Here is a 23782-nt window from a genome sequence, read left to right on the forward strand (position 1 = left end):
TTTTGCCTCATTTCAAAGTATCAGTGCAAATTAGCTACAAGATTAACAGGCAGTTTGGATAAGTTATTGGCAATTGTTAAGTAAGATGAAATTACTCAGAATTTCTTGATCTCTGTATAGTGCTTTTCTCCACAGAGTAAAGAACAGTTTATTTAACTCTTACCATATCATGGAAAATAGTTAGGAGTAGTATTAAGTCATGAAAAGCTGAGGAACAAATGAATACATTAAATGCATATGACAGTATTTCTGTGTAATAATATGAACATTCCTGCTGCTACATCACAGAGATGTGGTAGACAGTTTTAGATGTCATTTCTGTCAACATATCTCATAGATGATGTAAACGGCAAGATCAAATCTTTGAATAAGGATCACTTACTGATTATTATACACTGATGAATCATTCTATGTTATTTTTTTAAAAAGTTGCTGTCATGAACATACCTAGTATTCAGAACATAGTTTCTAAATGCCAAGAAACTGAAAGTCTTTGGCTAATTCTATGGCTGGGGTGAATAACAATGGATTATAGCTCATTGAATAAAATAAGAATCCATGAATCTATACTCATCACACATACACACACACACATACACACACACACATGCACACACATGTGAAAGGGAAGCTTTCTTTTGAAATAGAATGTCAATTAATAAATGAAGAAGGAATGATGGAAATAGCAAATTACTATTTTGCAATCAAAATCATCATAACAACTGATTCAGACAAGAACTATCAATAGATGCTAAAACTAGCAGATAAAGGTTTGATGAGGAATAGGTTATTTACATATGTTCAGTGTATAAGTACTCTACAAATTTCTTATTAATATAAAAGGAAAAATATCTTTAGAGTGTAGAAACCTGGTAGAAACCACATTAACCACATAATTAAAATTAACATCACCAAAAATAGGATAAACCGAAGTCATATACTTCCTGAAGTGATACATCCAGAAGAACACATTACTTATGTAGTATTCTTGCCAAAAATGCATAACCTGAATCAAATTATGAATAAATATGAGAAAAAATATAAGTTGATAGCTACTTAAAAAAATCTCATTGTGTATTCTTCAAAAATGTCAATGTTATGAAAGACAAGGGCTCACTGTTTATTAATGACCAAATGAGGCTAAAGAAAAATGAAAACTAAATGCAACTCACCTTTGTAAGTCGGATCCTGGGCCAGAAAAAGTGTGTGTGTATATATATATACACACACAGAAAGACAGAGAAAGAGAGACAGAGGAGACAGGTCAATATGGGTAAAGTGTATAAGTGCATTCAGGAGTTTTTTATACTATTATTTTCTGTAGATTCGAAATTATTTCAAAATAAAAAGCTTTAAAAAAGATCTCTCTCTCTATATATGTGATATATATGATACCCATATATATGATACACATATATATGTATATATATATATATACACACATAAGTGTATCACTTCAGAAGGCATATATACATAATTATTTTTCTGTAAATTTTAAATTAATTCAAAATAAAAAGCTTTAAAAAAACTTACTGTAGAAAACAGAAGAACCTGTCACCTTTAGTCACAAAGTATATCTTGGAACTTTAGAATGCTGAGTCTGGAAATTCGAGTATTTAGTCAGATAGATATAAAGCATAATATTGTGCACACGGTACCCTCTAAACTTATTTTTTCACTACTTAATTTTATCAATCATATTATAAAGATTTTTCCAAGAAATGAATAGTAATAGAATTTGATTGAGTATTCTGTCATTTGTCTGTAAAACAAGAAGTTAGATAATACTCTTGAACTCTCACACATGCAATGCATTTATAAATTATAATATTTTAAAAAGGATCATACACCGTGATCAAGTGGTATTTTTTTCCAGGAATGCATGAATGATTCAACATTGGCAAATCAATCAATATGATACACCACATTAACAAAATGAAAGATAAAAGTCATACGATGATCTCGATAAATGCAGAAAGAATATTTGACAAAATTCAACATCCATATATGATAAAACTCTCAACAAAGTGGGTACAGAGGGAAAGGACCGCAACATAATAAAAGCCATATATGAATGACTAGCCTATAGCTAACATCATAGTAAATTGTGAAAAGTTAAAATCTTTTCCTCTAAGATCAGGAACAAAATAAGTATTCTCACTCTCACCACTTTTAGTCAACATAGTATTGGAAGTCCTAGCTGGAGCAATTAGGCAAGAAAAAGAATAAAAGATATTCAAATTGGGAAGGAAAAAGCAAAATTGTCACTGTTTGCAGATGACATATATAGAAAGCCCTTGAGGGGGTTTGTATGGGAACTCGCTGTTCTTTTGAATTTTTCTGTAAACCTAAAACTGCTCTTAAAAAAACCCATTCAATTTAATAAATGAATAATAACATATACGATGAGTTAAAATTAAAGTTTAAATTGAACCATTTTAAAGACAAAAAGAAAGAGCTGAGAAATAAATGCTTACCAAGAATCTAATGCATAAAAATCCAGGACTTTAAATTATTGGGTTTAAGAATATATGCATTTATGGGTATTAAAATTCTTTAGCATTAAGAGAGGACTGCATGTTGAGAGTAATAAGGTAGAGCAGAGAAAGGAAAGGCTTAAGGGTCAAAGTTCTTTTGTAAAGGCCAAAAATCCTAACCAAAAAATATTCCTTATTATAAGCCTTATATGGCACTGTTAGATTTACTCCCCCTACCTCAACTTCAAGGTCCCACCCATAGAAGGATAACAACAGTCTTTCTTCAAGGTTCTTTAACGCTTAACCCAAGAACTTAACTCCTGTCAAAAAGGGGAAGTCCTTGTTTTCAAAACATGGTGCTCATCTGCTTTTGTTCTTGTTTGAAATCAGGTGGTTCTGAAGAACCCACTTCGCTTGTTTTAAGTTTAGACACTGAGAACGTTGCCTTAGCTTCCCAAACATCAGTGATATGTGCTCGGTCCCTGCAGGCTCCTAAACTGTTACCGGTGGTCCTGCCACCTCAGGGATGTTGCCGGCAAGCAGATGCCGAGACCAGGCACATCACAGAACCTGCAGCACTCTGGGGAAAGGAGGGTTAAGTACCTGGACCCATTCCCCTCTTCAACCTTTGAAGCACGAAGCCTCCAATTCAGGGCCGGCTTCATGGGTGCACAACCTGTGCAGTTGCACTGGGCCCCATGCTGAGAAGTGCCCTGTACTTAACGCTCTGCCGTTGCCATTTTGTAATTCTTAAACATTTTTTTAACAAGGTGCCCCCCATTTTCATTTTGCGGTGGCGTCTGTAAATTATGAAGTCAGTCCTGCTCAATCTCTTATTTATTGTATAATATACTAACATCAAAATATAGTTTAGTTCTCCCCCAATTTCTCCCCCAGGGTTGCTAACGCTGGCGTCCACAGGACTAAACATTGAAGTGGGAAGGATTGCAGCAGGTAAGTCAGGGAGCCAGTAGCGGGTGCTGCGACTACTGTGATGGAGAAAATAAGCCTCGTCCTAGTGGGCGGCTAATACTTGACTCTAAGGAGCTGTCATGTGGAATGTGGGCCAGTATAGCTAGATCTTCCAAGAAAAACTAGAGATGTACTTTAAAAAAATGAAGTCATCATATTTTAAAATATTGACTCAATTAGGAAAAATAACCTCTGTGTGGACCGAACATCTGTTTGGCCATACCTTGGCCAGTTTATAACCGTGGCTCGGAATTTCAAAAATAAAACCATAATTTTTAGTTTCCTTCCCTGTTTCTCAACAAATCTGACAACTTTTTTTTTTCTCTTTTAGAACACAAAAGTACAGTAGACCCTTGAAAAATATGGGTTTGAACTGCACAGGTCCACTTATATGTGGATTTTTTCAATAAATACTATAAGTGAATTTTCTCTTTGTTAACAATTTTTTAATAACATTTTCTTTTCTCCAGCTTACTTTATTATAAGAATACAGTATATAATATACAAGAATACAGTGCATAACACATACAAAATACATGTTAATCTACTGTTTATATTATTGGTAAGGCATCTAGGCAACAGTAGGCTATTACTTATTAAGTTTTGGAGGAGTCAGAAGTTACATGTAGATTTTTGACTGTACAGGGGTCAGCACCCCTAACTCTCATGTTGTTCAAGAGTCAACAGTAGATAATTTGTAGGTGACAAGGAGAAATGGAGAATCTAGGCCTTAGGAATAAATGCTTGCCTCCATTCCAGGAGAAGGAAAAATTTTTTTTTTTATTTTTGATAGATCAACGACAATGAAAAATAAAAATTAAACAAATGAATAAAATAGTAAGAACAAAAACCAAGAAACGACAAGGTATTTCTCAATAAGTGATCTTGTATATTAAATTATTACTAAATGCCCTTTTGCAGTTATTAATATTTTTGATGGGGCATGTGGATTGGTTACATAAATAGAATATATTCAGGGATGCCAAGGAGTGAGTGGGATCAATGTCCCCTTGGTTTTATAGCCTGCACCTGGTCTCTCTTCTCTACTAACCTAAGAGGTACAGGGTATTATTACCAGTTCTATTACCCTAGAAAAAAGGATTAGGAGGCAGCCTCTCTCTTTCAGATTCTTATGCATATATTCAGATTACAGAATCTTTGGAATACATAGGTCCCATGGGGATCAGTTTAAAGGAGTGAAGGAAAGTGAATGGATTATGAGCCCTTTAGAGAAGTTTTTAAACAGAATGCATAGTCATTCCACCACAGGACGCCCTTTTCCACTCCCGCCCCCACCACTTTCCCTACATTTCTTATGTCTTTAGGGCTTATTTTTAAATTGTTTTTCTTCTCTTTCCATCTACCTGCCTGGGAGGTAATTCCATATTCTATTCATTAAATTAGAAGAAATGTTCCAGACATTTCGAAACTATAAGATTTCTTTCCTGGCCAAATTCCCTTCTGGCAAGACTGCTGTATATGTTAGTATATAAGAATGTGCACTACACAGCTTCACAGAGTGCCATTCCTATTGTCATCGATGGGGAATGTCTCCTCCTGGAGTTGTACAGAGTTCAACTTACACAGCTGTACATGTTGCCATTCCTCCTGGCAGCTGCCTCAGACCTAAGGACAGTGACTTAACTAATTAATACATTGGAAGCTCCTGCTTACCCTCCTATAAAGTATATATGCAAAATCTATGACATAGATACATTGCAACTTCTGATCATGTTACTTTTTTTTTCATTAAGAAATCTTTAATTTCTTTCCAATGCCTTCAGGAATAAGTCTGTTACCAGTGGATTCTAAAAGCATTGGGCTGATTTTAGGAGCACCATTTGAATGAGTTGTTTAAAAAAGAAAGATTCCTAGATTCCAGATTGAAGATTCTAGCTTGAGAGTAAGGTAGGACCTGGGAGCCTGTGTTTCAGAGCACAGCATCTCATGCTCCCTTCTAGCCTGGTAACTGTGATGCAGAGCCATGTTTAGAAAACAGATGTTATATTTCAGCTTTTCTGGAATATTCACATTATTGAATATATCATGCTCTTTGGTGCCCTAATTACATTGTACATTCCTTCTGTCTGCAAGAGCTTTTTTTTTTTTTAAATTTCTCTATCAAGTGAACTTGTTTCTTGTCCTTTAAGACCTAAACAAAATGGTACCTCCTTGAAGTGGACTTCTAGTACTTCCTCACCTATAATCAATTATTCCCACTTCTAGGTTCTTATAACAGTATGCATAATAGATACGATCCTTAAAAATTGTTCATTAGATATCGCCACCAAAGAACTTTTAAAACTATGTACTTAACATCGTAAATATATTTGCTTCGTGTTTACACCGTAAGTTTAAATCACTACCAATAATATAATTTCTAGCATATTGAAACATCAACTCTTTCAAATAATGTATGCTATCTTTTTTTTTTTTTTTTTTTTGGTACATTCAAAGTAATCACAATACCTGTCTTAGGTCAAGTTCTTCCAGAAGAAGACACTATTCTAGTGCAGGTGATTTATTAAACGGGCACTCTCAGGAGAAACAGTAAGGGAGTAGAAAATACATGATAGGATTCAGGTGAAGCCCCAGCCTCAGCCTGATGCTGCTGGGAGTTCAGATGGCAATTGCACATCCAAGTTTATCTCATTTACGGGCAACGGAGTTTTCTTGAAGTTCTGCACTTGTCATCATTGGCTATGAGACAGTGGGTATGTATGTGGAGGGTAGGGGAACAGGAAACAGACTTCTACGCTTTTCCTTCTCTCTTTTAGGGTGGAGAGGCTCCAGTAGCCTAAAGCAAGGGCAGCAAAACATGCAGGCTGGGAGGTGGGGTGCAGCACTAAATAAAGAGAACTGCGGCTACTTGGATGGGTTCCAAAAGTGTCCTCTACAATACCCCAACAATATATTATCAATAGTTTCAAAAAGACATAGACTTCTGATTCTGGGAAGATGGAGTATATATACTTATTCCTGTTCCTTCCACTAAGTGCAACTAAAAACTCTGCTCTTTATATATAAAACATAAGATGACTGTGAAAGGTGAAGATAGGAAGAAGGACCAGCTAGGAATCTTGGGACCTAAAAAGCAACACAGTGGTTGAGCTCTCTGGGTTTTCCTTTGACCTTATATATCCCAGACTGGGCACTGGAAAAGCTAGCAACTCAGAAATGCAATGGGCTCAAATTTAAAAAAAAAAAAAAAAGGCATAACAAAAGACTGCTCCCTTTAGCCGAAGAACCGGAAAGGAATGGCCTAAGAAAAAATTTTAGAAAGTAACAACTCTACTGATGAGGCCCAGAAATTAGCTGTTGCATAGGAGACAGGTCAGGGCCGGAGAGTGGGAAGTCACTGCCTCAGAAGTTAAGGCTATTGGGATGAGACGGCTGGGGTGGAGAGAGGCATGCAAATGAGGGCCAAAGACAGAAACTTGGGAATGTTTATAGCATTATTAGCTTTTAGTTTACAATTTTAATACTTGGGAGCTCTTTAAAAAATACATGTTAACTGGCCCTGGAGAACCTTAGGTCCTTTCTGTATTTTTTCAAAATTCTAAAGATGATTCTAAGGTGCAATAAATGTTGAAAATTATTGAAGGGTTGGAGAGAAAAAGAATTGAGGACTTGCCATAAACAGGAAAATGATTTAGAAGTATTCAGGATATCCACAAAAGTGCCAGTTCGTGGATGCAAGATTGGTCAACAGCACCAAAGCTGCAGGATGGCAAGGAAATTGAGGACTCTAAAGGCGTTCTTTCTGGAACGATGAAACAGAGGACTGTGTTAAAAGACTTCCTAAGTGTTGTAGGAATACTAACAGAAATCAGAAAAGTAAATATTAATATCTTGTTTTAAAGGCAAAAAAGAGAGCAGTTCAGAGCTGATAGAAAAAAAGGAGTAAAGAAAAATCTCACAATAACTTGAGAACTGTCAAGACACTATCGCTTATAATTTTAAGAGGATGATAGATGTCTATAAGTCAATCTAATGTAAAAATGAGAGTACAAAATGGTAAGTCAGAAGGCAAGCAGTGAGATGCAAATCTAATTTATGAAAAGACTTTAAGCAAATTATAAAAATACAAGGAAATGCCAAAATGACAACTCAAAGTGTACTACTTTACATAATGTTTATTTGACATTCTGGTATTTTTTAAACATAACTTATTAGTTTTTGACTAGTAATTTCCCTTTATATAAAATTTTTGATTTGATATATTCTGAAAAGTGTTAATGCCTCATTTTAAAATGAAAATAGGAAATAGTAACTAACACATGTGCAAAAGTTTATTCTGTACAGTTTTCACATTTTGATTTAACTTGATTCTGTCAATAGTCCTACTATGTAAATACAGCAGGTTTTAGAATAACTGTATACAAAAGAGGAAATGGAAGCCCTTGGAAATTAAGGGATTTTTCTCAAGGACCTCCAACTGCTGTGTAGCAGTCAGAACTCAAACCCAAGTTGGAATTCCATTTCCTTGTAATTTTCCATAGCACATTTGTCCCATTAGGACTCCTGTATCTTATCATTTCTGACCTGGCTTAGTGAAAAATTATGCCCACTGTTTGCCAGTGGCAAGCTCTGGTGTGTGAGAAATAAAGGGGAAAGGCAATTCAGATATTTTGTCCTGAACGATGGAGTATCAGTTGCTTTATCCACAAGGTCAAAAGAAAGGAAAAAAAAACTTGTCATTGGATTCCATGCAACCAGAAGTAAACTCTGACCTGCCTTTAAAAGTCAGAGATTTCAAGGTTAAAAATAAATGAAATGTTACTATTTTTATTCAAATATTCCTAATGTTAAAGTGCTTTTAAAAGGGTATTACAGTTCTCCTGTTTTGCAGAAGTACAAATTAAAATGAAAAAAAAAAGGGAGGCATTAAAAAATCATAATTTTATTTTTGTAATGTATTCCAATGTGATTAAAAGATGGTATTTAATGAGTAAACATTATATACAGCTATTTTAAACAGCCATCTATGTTTATAAAATGAATTTCTCTAAAACATAGAGAAAAATTAAATCTTGCTTTTCTGAATGTATGATACACTCAATAAACTAAAATACTCTTATACAGAGCACCTTTATAGTAATTATTTGAATCATCATTCTACCAAGACACTTCAGAATCAAATCTTAGTAATCTTCAGGGAAGATAGTGACACTCATTCCTAGATCATCGTCGTTTTCAAGTTCTTTATCATTTTCTTCAGTAGTACATTTGCCACTTGCTTTTCCTTGTTTTTTTTTTTTCTTATGAGAATATGAGTTACTTTTCTTGTTGATTTTCTCTTTGGGATGTGAGTCAGTTTCTCTTTCCAAAGCATGTTGTAGGCAGTTGTAAAACCTGTAAGAAATAAGTACTACTGTTATATTTGTGTGTTCTGAAACTGAATGAGTGAAATACACCTAGAACTTGTAAACTATGTAAACTTGATCTCCCATATTAACCTTAATATGTGAAATGAATCAAAAAAATAATATGCTTCTTGCTTTTATTATTAATTAGAAAAAAACATGTATTTTCAGTTCCTTAAGAAGAGTCCTGAAAATTGGGTTGGAATCACCTCCTGACAATGTCTATTCTACCTCAATTTCCATTCCACGTAGAGGGGTCAAACAAAGGAGGTAAAAAAAAAAAAAAAAGATTATTTCTTTATAAAAAATCATAATGTAATAGCTCATTTTAGAAAATTTAGAAAATACACGAAGTTACAAATAAAGATCATCTCTAAATAACTACTAAGAAATAGCTACTCTTTCCAGTTAAACGTATTCTGAATTAATGTATTTATACATGCACCTACTGTCTTTTATATATATATATACCAACTGTCTTTTATACAACTGTGATACTACATATAAAGTTTTACATTGGTTTTTCAAATTTAATGTTTATTGAAAACATTTTCCATATCATCAAATGAACTACAACATAACATTTAATGGTAGTATAACATTGTCATCTAGACTGGCCTTAATTTATTTTCAAATTTTTACTAATACAAACAACAATGTGACATTTTTGAAAATAATGTGACTTGAATTTCTAGTTATTTCTTTAGTATACACACCTGGAAATGTAATTACATGGTTAAAAGGTACAAACCTTTTAAGGTTCTTGAGAAATATTGTTTTCCAGAATAAATGTTCAAAAGATATGCTTCTAATAGCAGTACTTGAGACCACTTTATTCATATATTGAACATTATCATCAAAAAACACGTTTTACTTGGATAGGTGACGGCAGTAGCTCATTGTTTCAATTTCCATTTTTTTGCAAGTGAAATTAAATGTGTTTCATTAGCTATTTTGAATTTTTAAAAATGTGAATTGTTCTTTTCCTTTACTCATATTTCTACCAGAGTTTTATTGTTAATTTTGTGATATGATTAACTGTTTTCTCCCTGAAAGTGGGGCCTTGTTTCTTTTCTACTCTCACATTAACACTTAACAAGTCTTCCTGACACAGTAGCCTTTGGCATATGTTGGAAGGTATCAAAGTGTGTTGCATGCACTTCACATCAGCGTTCTCCTGGGAATGCTGGGGTTAGCTAATTCCAACCTTCCTGAATCCAGATTTCTTCATTTATAAAACTGAGTATGATCCTGTACCCAGCAGGGTTGTCAGAGGGTTAGAGGTGATATATGAGTACCTAGCGCAGTGCCCAGCACAGAATAAGTTCTCTATAATGACTTTTTTAAAGATTATACACTCCATGAGACCAAAGACCCCATCTATCTTGTTTTGTTATATTCTTAGCATGCAGTACAGTGCTGAAACACTTCATAAAAATATGCCAAATAAGTGAATAAATAACTACTGAACAAAAAAGGTAACTTTTTTTATTATCCTAGGTCCCAAATTAGAGTGACCTGGAAGCTGAGAACTCCTTTGCCATTACAAGGCTCTCATTCATGCTTTATATACTATTTTAATGGAAATTTTTGACATCTGCAAAAAAAAAATTGTAATTTGGACCAATTTTCTTCTTTCTTTAATTCAAAGCGCAGACTAAGTTCTATTTGCAAAGATTCTAAAACTGGCCTAAAAAAAACAAAATGTACACCTATTTCCAAATATTCCACACATTTCTAATACGTACCTAATATGACTATAACATATCCTGTCCATGTTTCAAGAACATACGTACTCGCCACTGTATAAATGCTGCACCAGGCTTGGCATATAATAGGTACTCAACAGATAATATTTCAATGAATAAATCTCCAAGAGAATATTACAATAAAAGGAAAAACTGTAAGACGTATAAGTAAAAGGCTTTGAAAAATATTAACTGACATAATTTTTTAGATCCTGTTCCATGGTGATAACCTTTTCATTTAATGCACCCTATACAGCCTTACTTACCTGAGACATGGCTTCCCCACAAAGACATCATCTGCCCTGCATTCCTCAAATGGAGACTGCTTATCCTTTCATATCCCGCCTACCATAGAGTTGAGAGATGAGGTCAGAATTCAATGGGCTCACCAAGACTTCGCAAGAATAAACTCCTTCATCTGCCACTCATGTCATCTACCAATATTCTGTTCAGTCCCTAACATTCATGAAAACTTCTATACTTGGACTGATCTTTCTCTCCAGGTCTTGCTGTCATCCTTTAATGACTGGTTTTCTTCTTATTTTCCACACTGCCTATTTAGAATGGCTTAATAAAGTGACCTAAGAGAATGGCTCACTTTATCTAAAACATAAATCCAAGTATGCCACAAAATGAATTGCCCTTAGCTGATCATAAGAGGTTTCCCATGATATGCAACTTCTCCTTCCATCATTTTCCACCCAACCCTGCACTTTAGACTCAGGTAACCAAGTATTTTTTTTTTTTTCCTTCTGGATTATATTCTATTCCTAGAAAATTAAAGATAAAATTGCTCTTTTATGATCATAGAGAATTAACAGCTTGTTTAAATATATCTTGTCAATCACATAAACAAAGGTAATTACAGAGGAACAGGTGCTTTATTTTAATTTCTTATTAAAGAACCTAAGGATTCAAAGCTATATCCTTGGGGTACCAAAAAAAAACAATTGGTAAAATGGAACAAAGACTCTTTTGTGCTGAAAGCCAAAGAATAAAAACTTCAAATACTTTTTCATTCTCTTTTATTAAGGGAACTTTTAAAAAGTCCTTTGGGAAATTATCTTACTCATTTACAAATTTGTTTTCCAATTACATGTTCTCCCCTCATACTATGGCCCTTTACACAGCATACTAAAGCCCAATTCTCACAGTGTAAGTTCCTCAGCTCTCACAGGCAACAAAAAGAGCTTGAGGTATAAAAAGAAATCTATGCTCAGGCAACTGTTACTTTTCTCCCCTCAAAAGAAAATCAAATTCAGTTTTTCCACCTCTGCAGTAAAAATTATCAAGTCATAGGACAACGTGTACTTAGTTCTCTTCTTGAGAATACTTTCCAGGCCAGTGCTAAGAAAATGAACTCTTGCTTTCAGGTCAGTTATAGGACCACTTGCAAGAAAAAGTTGATTATTTCTTGGACTTCTAAAATAGGAACATAAAATTAATGAAATATAAGCACAATTTCATACCCTTTTAGGCTTCCATTATTCACAAGTAACAAAACTATTCTCATATATTATGCATTTGAATTCTAACTGATTAAGCTCTAGCGCTGCAGACACATGCAAACACATCACGAAAGAGTCAAGAAAGCAGGAACACACTGGGGGCACTTTGTTCCAAGTGAGGTCATGAAAAGCTCCTTGGAAACAAACCCAAAACCTAGGCTGAATTGCAAGGATGAATGGGAAGCTGGTTAGGTTATGGGATGGGAATTATGAAAGGAAAAAAAAATGAGGGGAGAGGATAACCAAGGAGGAACTACCAGAAAATAAAGTACGTATTTTTACTTTATATTATTTACCTTTTTGATCTTATGTATATAGGAAATTGTGCGAGTTATTTATTAACCTGCTTTAGTTTCATTTTAAAAAATAAGACTAGAAACTACCGGGAGTCTAAGACATCTGTTATCCTTGATGCCTCCTTCTCTTCTACCCTCTATCAAATCTGTTGCCTTGTTCGGCTAATATTCTGCAGTATCACTCCCATTCATTTTGTTACTCACTGTCATGTTACTACTTGCCTGCACTATGTAGCAAAAGCCTACTCTTGTTTGCCCCACCTCTAGATAATCTTACATGTCTTCTAGAGTAATCTTGTAAGCCTTAAAAGTAGGACTCTGATGGAAAAAGTCAGTTAACTAAATTTAGCATTTATTAACCACTATTCTTGTGCCAGACACTCAGAAAATAAGGATGAATAAGCAACTGTCATTGCCTTCAGGTAACTCAATATAATAATGTGTTAACTTTTAAGTTCTTTTATTGTTTATGATTAATTTAATAAACACTTATTGGGTTTCTACTATGAGCCAGACACTATATAAGGTTTTAGGATAAGATTTGGGGTAAGAGATATTTGTGTGTGTGTGTGTGTGTGTGTGTGTGTGTGTGTGTGTGTGTGTCTCTGTGTGTCTGTGTGCTTGGTGGAGGGGAGAAGTTAGTCCTATTTTCAATGTGACCCTATTGTAGTGGGGAAAAAAAGATATACATTCAATTAAATAATTACAAGTCAATATGAGTAACATTTCTGTTTTACACTGAGGCATAAACTATAATGATACTGGTAAATGATAAGAATCTGAACCAAAGAAATTGCTGTGGGGTTGAGACTAGCGTAAGATAGAAGTTAAGGAAAGACTGATAGAATATTTTAGTTAAATATATTCAGTAAGTTATTGGATATATGGACGCACAACTTAGGAGAGATGTGGAAGACCTATCTGTACATGGAGAAGTAGTGAAGCTTTGGGCCAAGAACAGAATCCTGGAGAACAACAATATTTAACCAATAGGTAGAATAATAAGAGAAATTCAAAGGACGTTAAGAAAAAGCACCATAAGCAGGCAGGAAAGCAGCAGTGATATAACAGAAATTCTTATCAACAGGTATATGAAAAAATATGCTCAGTGTCACTAATCATCAGGGAAATGCAAATCAAAACCAAGATATCACCTCATGTGTCAGGATGGCAATTAGTAACACACACACACACACACAGAAATAGGACAAGTGTTGGCAAGGATGTTGAGCAAAGAGAACCCTTACGCCTTGCTAGTGAGAATGTAAAATGGTACTGCTCATGTGGAAAACAGTAAAGCGGTTCTAAAAAGAGTTAAACACAAAATTACCGGGTGATCCAGCAATTCCACTTCTGGGTATACACCAAAAGAATTGAAAGCAGGGATGCAAATGGATATTTGCACACCCGTGTTCATAGCATCACGATTCACAATAGCTGAAAGGTCGGGGGGGAACCCCAAACATCCATTGACAGATGAATGGCTAAACAAAATGTGGTATATAAGTACAATGGATTATTTATCATTCAGCTTTAAAATGAAATTCTGATACATGCTACAACATGGATGAACCTTGAAGATATTATGCTAAGTGAAATAAGCCAGACACAAAACAGACACAAATTTGGGTGTAGAAAAAGTTTTGGAGATGGACAGTGGTGATGGTGATGGTTACATAACCATGTGATGTGCTTAATGCCACTGAACTGTACACTTAAAAATGGTTAAGATGGTAAATTTTATGTTATGTGTATTTAACCACAAAAAAGAAAAGTAAAAAGACAACAAATACAAAAAACACCCAACTACTGCAGTCATTTACTTTTCCTTTCCTATTTGCTTTATTTTTATCAACAATATTATATGCCAATATTTTCAGCCCTTTCATTCTATACTTTATTCAAAACATTTATTTTTTTATTTTATAGCTGCTGAACAGAGGAACATGGCTACTTTCATTCTACCATTCTACTCATAGCCAAATGGTGGTTTCATCTGACCCAAGATAAATCTATCTTATTAATAGATACAAAGATAATCTTCCTCTTATAATTGGTAGGTAGATCTCCAAACTTTATATTTTTCATCTGGAGATCATTATGTATGAAATTATTTTACTCTTCCCACTAAGAAGTGGGCTTGGGAACCTTTTTACTATCGAAAATATTTTACTTTTAACTTTGATTTTTCACATTTGCAGAAAATCTTTTGTTGCTGAAATGTTACTCATTTGGATTCTGACTTTTAAAAATTCTCTTATTACAGCTATTTTAATTGTGAAAATTTGGTCCTATGACAAAACCAGTTTTAGTACTTGATGTCTGATTGCAGAACTCATCACCTCCAGGATTTATTATTTTTTCTCTTTTCAACATCAGAAGAGTAACTCTTTCTCTGCATTTGGTTGGATGTACAGCTGTTCCCAAAGGAGCTTCTAATTTGTTCGCCCTTTCTGAATTCACATGTAATCTTCTAATCAGTATCTTAAGACAGTTTTTACCCTTCTTTAATTTTTCACTGATTTTATATGATGAGCATGGCTATCTTGATAGCAGCATGCACACTATAATCTCAAAACATATTTTTGAGTCAATGGATTTAAAGCATAATTTGATTTTATAGTTGGTGAACGTGGCTCAATTAACTTCACCAGGTGTACAGTTAGTTGATGTTGGGCTATATTTATAATCTTGTTGAAATTCAAGTAAGGAAACAGAAAAACTGATTTGCTACTTCCTACGGTTTAGCAAACAGCCTCACTGAATACTAACAAATGTAGTAAACTTTTGGAACGGTACCAATAAGTACCTGCCTATAGTTCAAACTCTAGCCTGGTGGAGTGGCTGGGTGCTGCTCTCCAGTTGCTCACTTAAAATCATCACTTTATTTAGAATATTTGCTCAAAGCACTTTGTGGCCAGGTAACCTCTCTGCTTTTTTCAACCAGAGTTCCACTAGAAAATTAAGCCCTAATGCCCTAAGACATCCATTGTATATAATGAGTTAACTTCTCTCCAATGTATCTAGAATGGTAAAAGTTATTTGCCATTGTTGGGAGAACTTAGAAAGAGTCACTAAAATAATTTTGTGAATTCTGTGGTTCAAATGAGGAGCTCTGGCTGAGAAAGCCTGGATGACGGTACTGATGTGATGATTGTTTTGTTCTCTACATGCATCCCTGAAGGAGAAGGGCTATCCTATACTGGGAATCCATGATATGACAAGGACAGAGCCAATCATTATACACATGCTATCGAATGTATACTATAATTGTTCTTAAGGACTATTTCTCCCAAGTCAGATATAAGAGAGAGTTGACTTGGGGGATTCCACCTTGGTTCTGTCTCTGGAGCCTAGTTATATCTATTTCCATCATGCAACACTGCTATCATTGGTACTTTGGCTTTAGCTGCTTTAAAAAAATACTAAAGAATTTTAAGCAGGCAAGTCAAAGATTCCTATGCATTTAACGGCTTTATCCTGATATGGAGAATGATTTAGAAGAGAGACACACCAGAAGAATTCTACTATGAGATGAGCTAATATTGCAATGGTATTGAAAGAAGAAAGTGGCAGTAAGGAGGGAGAAAGAAAAATAATTCAAGAGTTACTTAGGCAGAGACTGACTGGTTGCCAAGGCGGGTGGAGAGAAGGGAAAAAGGAAATTATAAATATCAAGTTTGCCATCACCACTTGAATAACTCAGAAATGTACATCTTGTTGATAGTAAGTCAGTGGCATTATCTTCATATAAAAAAGGCAACATGATCGTCACTTTTTTATACTAAAAACTATTCTTAGAAAAATGTAGAAAAAAGAAATCAATGTAAGGGGTTTTATTTACCAGGAGGTGAAGTTTAAGAACAAGAGAAGTATAAAGATATAATCCGATAGCCAAAATCCTTCTTACTAGGACAATTCTAGATCTAATCCATGATAAGAGCTAGGTACTGAACTTACCAGAGGTGTAAAATATGTATCAGACTAAAATTAACTGCTCTGTTCTTAAAAGGAGATTTTAGGTAATCTCTGGTAGATCATATGCATTGGGTAGTGTGTATCTCTTCCATGCCGCCTTCCACTTGATCCGTTTTGATCCCAGTGGCTGTTGGGCTCTCTTACCTAAGCGACTATGTTTCCTTCCTTTGTGCCCATTGCTTGTAGGCATTTAGCCCATTCTTCTCCATGGACCTTATGCTCCATTTAGTACCCATTACAGTCTGGCCTAGGCTCATCTATTACTTTGATCATCTTTGTATTATTCATGAGAAGGCTACAAATAGAAAAGCAGTTGGGAGTATAATCTGAAGATAGTGTATATTAATATTTTTAAAGATGATCTATCTAAGCATATAATAACATGGAAATATCCAATTAATATACCTTTCAATCCTCCTCTTGTTTTCCTCCAGTTTTTGATTTGCTATCTTTAACAGGAAGTCGATATATTCCTCTGTGACCATCAGTTTTCCCATATGGCTTAATGGAACTTCCAAGCCATGTGTGCTCCGGACAGCCTACAAAGAACAATCAATTTAGATATGATGACTTATGTACTACAGACATTGAGGATAAATGAAGAAAAGTCCTACTCAGGGTTGTCTTTAAATGTAGTTCAGTTCCATTACAGCATTTAAGTTTGTGCTTTGATATAATTTAGCTAAACACAATTGAATTAAAGGAGATTAAAGGAGATTTTTCCCATCACATAAAGTCATTTCTAAAGTCATTTTATACACTGTCTTTCAGAGAAGCAGATAATATCAGAGAATCCAATAACTAACAGTTTCAATCTCACTAAAGCTTAGAAAGCTTTAACGCACTATTTAAAGAAAAGAAATAAATGAAATCTCAACAGGAGCTTCAAGAAAAAATCAAAATGGACTGGATGCGAAAGAGCCTCTTAGTGCTGCTTAAGTAGAGTGTGGTTATAAGAATAAACCATGCCTGTTCTGTCTCACAATGCTTTAAGGCCAATCTTAGTAACCCTGTTGATGAACAGTCAACAAGTTACAAGCATATCCAAACACTGAATATAGAATAAGAACAACAACAAAAACTATTATGAGGATTAAAAAATCCATTCCATGAAACTTTATTGAGCATCTGCAATGTTCTAGGCTCCATGTAAGGTGTGAAGATACAGAATGAATATAACATAGTCCCTGCCCTTTAAGAGCTTAAACTTTAGAAGAGGAAATAAACAAGTGAACAAAGAATTATAATACAACCATAGGTGCTATGACAGGAGAAACACATACTCATACATGTACACGTATGCACGCACATGCACATACACACACAAAAAGTAAATGAAATGTAGAATTGAGACTGAGGCATCAGCTTTATGAAAAAGGTGGCATTTATGTTAGGATTTTAAAGGATAAGTGCAATTTCACCAGATATAAAAATTGGCGAAGGGAGGCATTCCTACCAGAGGAATAACTTATCTATTAGTATGGAGAGATGAAAGATATGAAAGACATATTTGAGAAACAAACAAGTTTTCTACCTGGCTAGAGTGTAAGTATACTAGCAGGATATGAGTAAAAATAAGGTAGATGGAAAATAGTTGGGTAAGGCCTTGAATATCAGAAAAAATACTTGGAGACCCTGACTTTATCAAAAGGGGGATTCTGACAGAATTGGTTGGAAGGACTGAAAGAGAAGATGGATGGCAGGAAGACCAGTCAGGAGACCACTGTAAAGACTAAGGTGAGGGACAATGAGGGCTTATGCACGGGCAGTGACAGAGGTCTTAGAGAGACAGCATCAGGTGTGAGAAATCAGAGATGTGATAGGACGTGTACTAACTGGATATGAAAAATAAAGGTGAGGAAGGTGAAAGAATGGCTCTGTTCTTGCTTGGGCCAACCAGATGCAGTGGAGAATGAGCTGGTGACACAAACTAGTACTGCGGGCTTTGATTTTCTATTTAGTTATGCTTTATAGGTGTCTTCTTTATAAGATACTTCTATTTGAGAAACAGGCTATTTGTTAAAAATAGATAGGAAATAGAAAAGTCTAGGGAGCCAGAATGGAGGATAATCTGAAATTAGTTCAAACGCAAACAATACATGCCATGCCAAACGGTTAATACAAATAGTAAATACCACAGAAGATAAGAACAGGGCAAAATCACTAGGGGTTGGTTTGGTTAGGGAAGGACTCAGACAGGATGTGGGACTTATAAGGGGCCTTAAAGATCATTCAGTTCAGTGGTCAGCAAACTTTTCCTGTGAAAGGATAGGTAGTAAATATTTTCGACTTTGTGGATCATACAATATGTGTCAGAGCTACTCAATTTTATCACTGTAACACAAAAGCAACCTTAGACAGTAATTAATCAAATGGGTGTAGTATGATCTGAACCTCCTGTGGGCTGGACTTGGCCCTAGGGCAGTAGTTTGCTGGAACCCTGATATGGCTGAGCCAATTCAGACCCTTAGAGATTAAGGAGCTTGCCCAAGTTCATACTGAATAGCTGTAGTATATAGGACTTCAGACTCCCTATTTGTGATTCCTTCCACTACATCATGGTGCTCATGACATTGGAACTATTTAGGATGAGGAGAGCGCAAGGATCAGGTTAAAATTAAGTGGAGGAGACTATAGCACAATAAAATAACACACCAAATGTATATCTAACAACTCTGAACTTTGCCCTATAGAAAAGAATGTCACTGAAGGCTTTTGAGCAAAGAAATGGCAAGTTTGAGTAAGGAGAGTCTAAAAGTAGAAGTCTAATTAGAAGGTTATTCAATAATCTGGATCACTTCATTTTCAAAGGATTGCTTTTGGCCAAAAGGTATCTTACCAACATAGTCTTTCCTCTCTTTCCCACTGTTATGCCAGAGTTCCTGAAACCAGATTCTACTGCCACTGAATGCTGTAAGAAAATAAATTCATTAAATTCTGATAATCTGATTAATCAGATAAACTGTTTAGCTCTACAAAATGCAGAAACATGTAACCCCAAATCTATAATTAAATATAATTTTTGGTAGGAGTTTTAAGACTTAAAGTTATATCTACCCACATACCTATAATTTCAAGTATAATGTCAAAGTTTTACCAGTATCTGTGCATCCTGCAGCTGTTGACACTGCACATGAAGAATAAGTGGTTCAAATTTCAAAACGGCATCACCGTTGGCTTTATTCAGAGCCACAATCTAAATAACTGAAAAATGTTAGCATCAGATACAAACATATGATCCTGTTCTTCAGTGACCCTTTATCATATGTTAACTTCAGTTTTCCCCAGAAACTTTCAGATTCATTTAGCATCTTTTTTCCACAGTAACTTTTTAGTCTGTTTTCTTAGTCCCTTTTCTCCAAAAAATTATTAATCCTTTTTTTTAATAAAAGAACCAATTTCTAATTCTCCCATATACCTTTTGTGTCATTCTTTCCAATCTTATCTTAAAAAAGTAAAGTACTACTGTATTTAATTCCATAATAGATTTTTCCTTAAGGAATATGGTATGTAAAGACTGTACTAGAATGGTCTGTTTAAACATTTTGTTGTCAGATTGAAGTTCAAGACATATGTAAAATTATGTCTGAGTTAGAATTTATATAAGGCAGTTGCTATTTCTGATTGCCTACTATCCCTGGGGGACAGCATCCTCCCTCCTTCACGCCATTTGATTCTGGTAGGATTGCCAATCATGACCCTGTCACTCATCACTCCCACGATTGTAATAGCAGAGATGCCAAGTGCCTAGGCTGATCAAGCATTCCCTCCTACTGGCAAAAATAACTGATCTCAGGGGGAGAACACCTAACCCAAGCAGGATAACGCAGAGTCCTTCTCTGGGAATGATACATGGATCCTAGGAAAAAGGTTTATTTTGCTGGGGTTGCTGGCAGCTATCTCTCCTGCCACAAAGGTCATCTGCAGCAGAAGAGAATAAAGGCAGATACGCAGAGAGAACCAGGACAGATAGAAAGGGGATGGAGACTGAGGGAGCACTCTGAAGACAACATTTGAGCACCTGAATCAGCAATGTAAAGTGCTCGACTAATACAAACTTATATAAAGTCATCTAAACATTTTAATTGAGGAAACTGAATACATTAGCATAGACCGAAAAAGTTTTAAGAAGCAATACTGGTAAATAATGTATAATTTATTTATATCATTATGCTGGTAATACATAGATAGTTCTAATCCTTTTTTCTCAGCTCCCTTCTCCCCCTATAATTTGTTCCAGGTTACAGAGTTATCAAATGGCAGAATTAAAATTCAAAGTCTGGATCTAACGTGTCCAATATCCATCCTATGTCCTATGTTTTTTTGAGCAGCCATAAGTAATGCTTACACACATATTTGCGCTTTTATCTCCTACAACTCAAAAAAATCATTGTAATGAATTCTTTTTAGGCTTTGTAATCCTCAGTCATTCTGACTATGCACAAAAATCACCTTGAATATTCTATTCTTTTCATATGTATTTAAAGTGACTGTAAATTAAAAAGTTTATTTCTAAATTTTCATATAAAAACTTACCAGATCATCTTTTACACAAGGTCTGTGTGTAACCAGTAGCCAGTGACAGTTTTGTTTCTGAACCTCAAAGCCATTTATACCCTAAAATAAAAAAAATAACATGATTTAATCTAATCATATATTTATAAAAATAACTACCACATATAACATATTGTAGGCTTTCTTGAATTAATAATCCCAAGTAGTGATTTTAAGTATTATTGAGAACACTACAATAGGCTTTTGGGCTTAGTTACTCCAAAAGAAAAATGAAACCAAATTACTTGAAATAGAAAAAAAAATATTTGTTTACTAAGGTAAAAGAACTTAATAAATATTTCCTAAAATATGGTCATGATTTTATTAGGAGAAAAGGGATTATTACAAGGGGTTTTATACAAGTAGGCCCTGAGTTGTACTCTAGCTGTTTTATTTGGCTAGCACAATATTTAAAACAATAAAACAAAGATTACGAATTATTTTTGTACGAAAGCACTGTTGTCACCATCTAATACAGGACCTACCACTTTTGCTGATATCTAAGCTGTTCATACCTTCATAATATCCCTAGTTTCTATAGGCATAAGTTTGAGACCTCTTCATTAGACTTTATATGTAGTCCCAAAGGGCAGAGCTAGGACTAAAAGGTCAAAGTTTTAAGAAGGCAAATATTTTAATATCCGAGTTTTTGTTTATTAACCGAAAAAAAAATGTTTATTTGCAAAATTCTATTAGGTACTTTGGGTATAAACAGATCCTACCCTCACGGACATTGGAAAGAGGATGGAGGAAACCATGTGTACTTTTAAATCACTATATTTCTACAAAGTAATTATTTATACAAAGGGTACACTTTGCTGTCTGTCTAGCCTTGAAAATGGGAAGAGCTGTGCTTATCTTAAATAACTAGTTTGTTTTCACTCAGTGACCTCAGTGACTATGTATCTGATCTTATTAGGGCTCCTCTAAATCGTAGAGCCAAAAGTGTGGTCCATCTCTAGCAAATGTACAGAATCATGTGTTATGTTTTGGGAACTGATATCATTACTGGATTCATCTATCTATACTCTTTATCCGGATTTTCCCACTTTTTTCTTCTTGCATTGCCTTTTTATGTTGATTCAAATCCTTCCTGAAATAAGGCAAAGTGAAAATAAATACAAGGTATAAGATAATACATAAAATGTAAAGAGGCTCAGAAAAAGTCCTAAGGCAGTTTGGAAGAAGCAGTCATTGTTTCTAAGTATATGTTTGTGTTCAGGTGGGAGACGGGAGTTTTGAGAGTCATGTCTTAGATATGCAGAGATGGGGGAAACATTTCAAGAAAAATAAACATGAGCAAAGGCAGACAGGTAAAAAATATAAGATGAAAAAGAGAACAGTTCAGTTTCAGTAAATAAAGATAAACAGAAGGAGCAGAAAATAGGGTTGAACGGTATACTAAAGTTGGGGATTGGATTTACTAATGTTGAAAAATGTACAAAAATAGATTTCAGCATAGATGAGGCCAGTAATGATATCAATTCTCATGAACATAGAGTTGTGCTTTAGAAAGGTGAATCTGTTAAGGGTGTGTAACATGGTTATGGGGAGAGAGACTGGTAGTTCAGGGACCTGTTAGGAAACCACTGCAGAAATCCAGGTAAGATAGCAGTAGAAATGGGAGAAGAGAAAGAGCAAGGCCAGCTAGAGTGCTCGTGCTAAGGAGGCAATGGAAGCAATATAAAGATGAACAGGCTCTGCTAACCTGGAAGACCAGCAAATGATTGGTGAGAGATCTAAAGAATAAGCTTATGAGTGTGCTGTCTTTCATGCTCTGAATTCAATACTAATGCTAAAATTAACAGACAGCTAACTTTTACGGTGCTCTTAATACGGGCCAAGCACGACACTAAATATTTCAAATAAATGATCCCATTTCCTCTACACAAAATACCTGTGAAGTAGATACTCTTTATTTTTCTCAGTTCATGGAACAGAGAGGGAATGAATTTCGATAACCTTCCTAAAATCGCATAGTCAATAATTTCTATAATTGGTTTAGAATCTAAGCCGTATCATTCCAAAGCCTGAGGGCTTGGCCACTATTTCACACCATAAACTACAGTGTCGTACTTCGCGTAACGTAAAAATTACCAAAGCTCTAAAACTGGAGTGGGCCGCTAGGAGGCAGTGAACACCTTACCCCTGGCGACGTTCAGTCAGGTAGTTACTATGATTAGGTAGATCTGTTGAAGAGAAGCCACCAACTTCGCCAGGCTGGAAAGTTCTTTAAAGTCCCTTAGTATTCACAAAATCAAATTCTTTAGCTCTCGCAACTCAAGTTCATTACCAGGCCAGCAGTTTCGGCATCACTTTGGGGCTTGTTAGAAATGGAGAATATGAGGCCTCACGCTAGGCCTACAGAATCAGAATCTGTATTTTGAAAGATCTGGTGATTAATACATTAAAGATTTAGAAGCACTGGTCTAATTTACCCTCTAAGTTTCATAAGGAAACCGAGACCACCCACCAGAAGAAGAAACACAAAAAGACTGGTTTGGGGTTTCGCACTGGGTGGGCACAGGGCTCCTGGTGTTGCATACAAGGCAGGCGCTGGACAGGCACAAAGGAGGCTTACCCCATCTAGGAGGACGATGCGGCCAGCGCAGGAACTGGTAGTGAAAAACTGTTCTCGCTCATTCAGGAGTTGCACAAGCTCAACCACATCCTCGTCCACACTGCCCTTCCGGCTGAGATCCGCTTTGCTCAAACATTGCGCCTTCCATCTCCTGAACTCTGCGCTACGATCCATGCGAGGAGGGATTTAGGATCAGTACTTTCATATCAGCCCTCGCTTTTCCCTGGGGGCAGCCATATTGAAGCGAGGGGTGCCGAGAAGGTCCACACTTCCTCGTCGTTCCGAACTCGGGAGAGTCTCTT

The 23782-nt window shown here is 35.4% G+C and overlaps 1 protein-coding gene across 4 annotated transcripts; it reads right to left on the reverse strand.

Annotated features, from left to right (window-relative positions):
- Positions 1 to 8330: 8330 nt before the first annotated feature.
- On the reverse strand, positions 8331 to 23781 carry TYW3 (tRNA-yW synthesizing protein 3 homolog). 4 transcript variants are annotated; one of them, XR_002781732.1, is made up of 8 exons: positions 23481 to 23781; positions 20882 to 20962; positions 19443 to 19541; positions 19185 to 19256; positions 16751 to 16884; positions 11875 to 11985; positions 10830 to 10908; positions 8677 to 8804 (listed from the first exon to the last, which is right to left on the reverse strand). XR_002781732.1 is itself a non-coding variant. In XM_011365691.2 (6 exons), the coding sequence occupies exons 1-6, from the start codon at positions 23652 to 23654 to the stop codon at positions 8594 to 8596; spliced, it is 771 nt and encodes a 256-aa protein (XP_011363993.1). In that variant the 5' UTR covers positions 23655 to 23778; the 3' UTR covers positions 8331 to 8593. The 4 variants fall into 4 exon arrangements, 3 of the variants coding, with proteins under 3 accessions (XP_011363993.1, XP_011363994.1, XP_023389665.1); XM_011365691.2 differs by lacking the exons at positions 10830 to 10908; positions 11875 to 11985 and having other exon boundaries at positions 8331 to 8804; positions 23481 to 23778; XM_023533897.1 differs by lacking the exons at positions 8677 to 8804; positions 10830 to 10908 and having other exon boundaries at positions 11262 to 11985.
- Between the last annotated feature and the right edge of the window lies 1 nt (position 23782).

Source organism: Pteropus vampyrus, unplaced genomic scaffold (genome assembly GCF_000151845.1).
Source record: "Pteropus vampyrus isolate Shadow unplaced genomic scaffold, Pvam_2.0 Scaffold115, whole genome shotgun sequence".
NCBI classification, from domain to species: Eukaryota; Metazoa; Chordata; class Mammalia; order Chiroptera; family Pteropodidae; genus Pteropus; species Pteropus vampyrus.